The sequence below is a fragment of the Branchiostoma belcheri genome, unplaced genomic scaffold (assembly GCF_001625305.1).
Source record: "Branchiostoma belcheri isolate BF01 breed outbred unplaced genomic scaffold, Haploidv18h27 scaffold2, whole genome shotgun sequence".
Taxonomy (NCBI): Eukaryota; Metazoa; Chordata; class Leptocardii; order Amphioxiformes; family Branchiostomatidae; genus Branchiostoma; species Branchiostoma belcheri.
This window is the reverse complement of record NW_017803490.1, coordinates 22,373-24,009: the sequence shown is the minus strand read 5'-3', so window position 1 is coordinate 24,009 and position 1,637 is coordinate 22,373. Positions and strand designations below refer to the sequence as shown.

The following is a 1,637-nucleotide window of genomic DNA, read 5'->3' as shown; positions in this document are numbered from 1 at the left end:
ACTTCCACTTTTTTAAAGAAGTCAACCCCAAAAAAACAGTTATCTCGAAGATGTTCTTAGTCACTCGCTTCGCTTGTCAACCTTCTCAATCTTCTTTCGTCCAACCGAAGTTAGGTACTCATTTACACCTGAGTGAAGCGAGGAAAGCCGTGTAAAGTGCCTTTCCAAAGGGCACAAGATCGGTGACATGGGTGGGGTTCGAACTCGGGACCTCTTGGTTCCGAGCCGAGGACGCAACGGGTACGTCACCGCGGACGACCCCTCTTTTTATACATCGTAATTACATTTTGCCCTGGACAATGCACTTTCAAAATAAAAGTACATATTATCGATGCAGTTTTGTAACGCTTATTAACAATGCATGGTGTCGACACACTCAAGTTATTGGTTTATTTTCATGCTCGTACCAAAGTTGTAGATACCTGCTCATCTACAGATTCAGTTGGTCATTGACGAGAAGTAGTGGATGCCACTTGGAACGCCTGACAGTTTTCAAAACCTATCCTGTTTCTTCAGCAGGCAACTGATTTCTTGTGCAAAACGACAATTCTTAATAGAAAGTAAGCAATGCAAATGAATCACTTGTTTTCTGTCATACAGAGAAATGTAGCATTCAATCGGATGAACAGACAATTTACACTGTTCATGATACAGGCACGTAGTCTATTTGACGTGAAAAAAACTGCCAGACAACGTTGTGTCCCATGTACATTGTTTTACCACAGACAACCTTCTGATAATTTGCAGTACAATAGAAGCTCCATAAGCCAGACAAGTCCCAGACACTAAAATCATTCAAGTCATGATCAGTCGACAGACAATTCATGCCAGAGGGGTTTAAAAGGGACGACAAACGGATTCTCTGTCAGTTCTTGAGTCGACAGTGGAAGTCTCGGTCAGTCGAAGCATTACGTTGTTCCTGTTCAAGATGGTGGCACTTTCAGCATTCGTCCTTCTGATCACTATCGGTAAGTTGTTTTCCAACCTTTGTAGAAAACTTTATAACATGCAAGCTTTTTATCGAACGTTTATGATCTGATTAAAGTCTTTTAAGCCCACGGTAAATACAAATCTGATGCCTTGCATGTAGATATATACGAAGAAGGGCATTTCTTGTGCAGTTAGAAAGTTTTCCTTCTGACGCTTATCTATCTCTATATCCATTTCAAATCCATAGAAGAGTTAGAAAACATTGCACGCAAACAAAATGATTTAATCAGTCACTACATAATAAGGAGGGAGCCAGTCAAATACATTGACTGGATAGTATGTAATGTGTAATTTAGTGTGTGTGTGTGTCTTATGTTAACACCGAGCAGATTATTATTGGAATGAGCAGAGCACTTTGGACTAATGCCTCTGACCATTTACAGCTTAGAGGTACATATCCAATATTTTGTCACAAACTTCTCTGTTACATAGCGGATCATAATGACCCCCATTGGGGGTCTTCACGCTTCGTTAAAAATTGAAAAATCTCAAGATTCATTCTAAAGATCTCAATATTTTTGACGAAATCTTGAGATCTTATAAGACAATCTTGAGATTGTTCATGACAATCTCCAGATCTTTCAGAAAATCTTGAGATGAAAACAAAAGGTCTCAAGATCTTTCCAAATGTTTTCAAAGTATCTTGA

The 1,637-nt window shown here is 39.3% G+C and overlaps 1 protein-coding gene across 1 annotated transcript in view; it reads left to right on the top strand.

The window, feature by feature from the left end:
- The first annotated feature begins 860 nt into the window (after positions 1–860).
- The window catches only part of LOC109468785 (cell wall integrity and stress response component 2-like), a 7,630-nt gene continuing 6,853 nt past the window's right edge, over positions 861–1,637 (top strand). Inside the window, exon 1 of the mRNA XM_019767120.1 lies at positions 861–968. Coding sequence (XP_019622679.1) covers positions 929–968 — 40 coding nt within the window. The 5' untranslated portion in view covers positions 861–928. The remainder of the gene's footprint in view (positions 969–1,637) is intronic.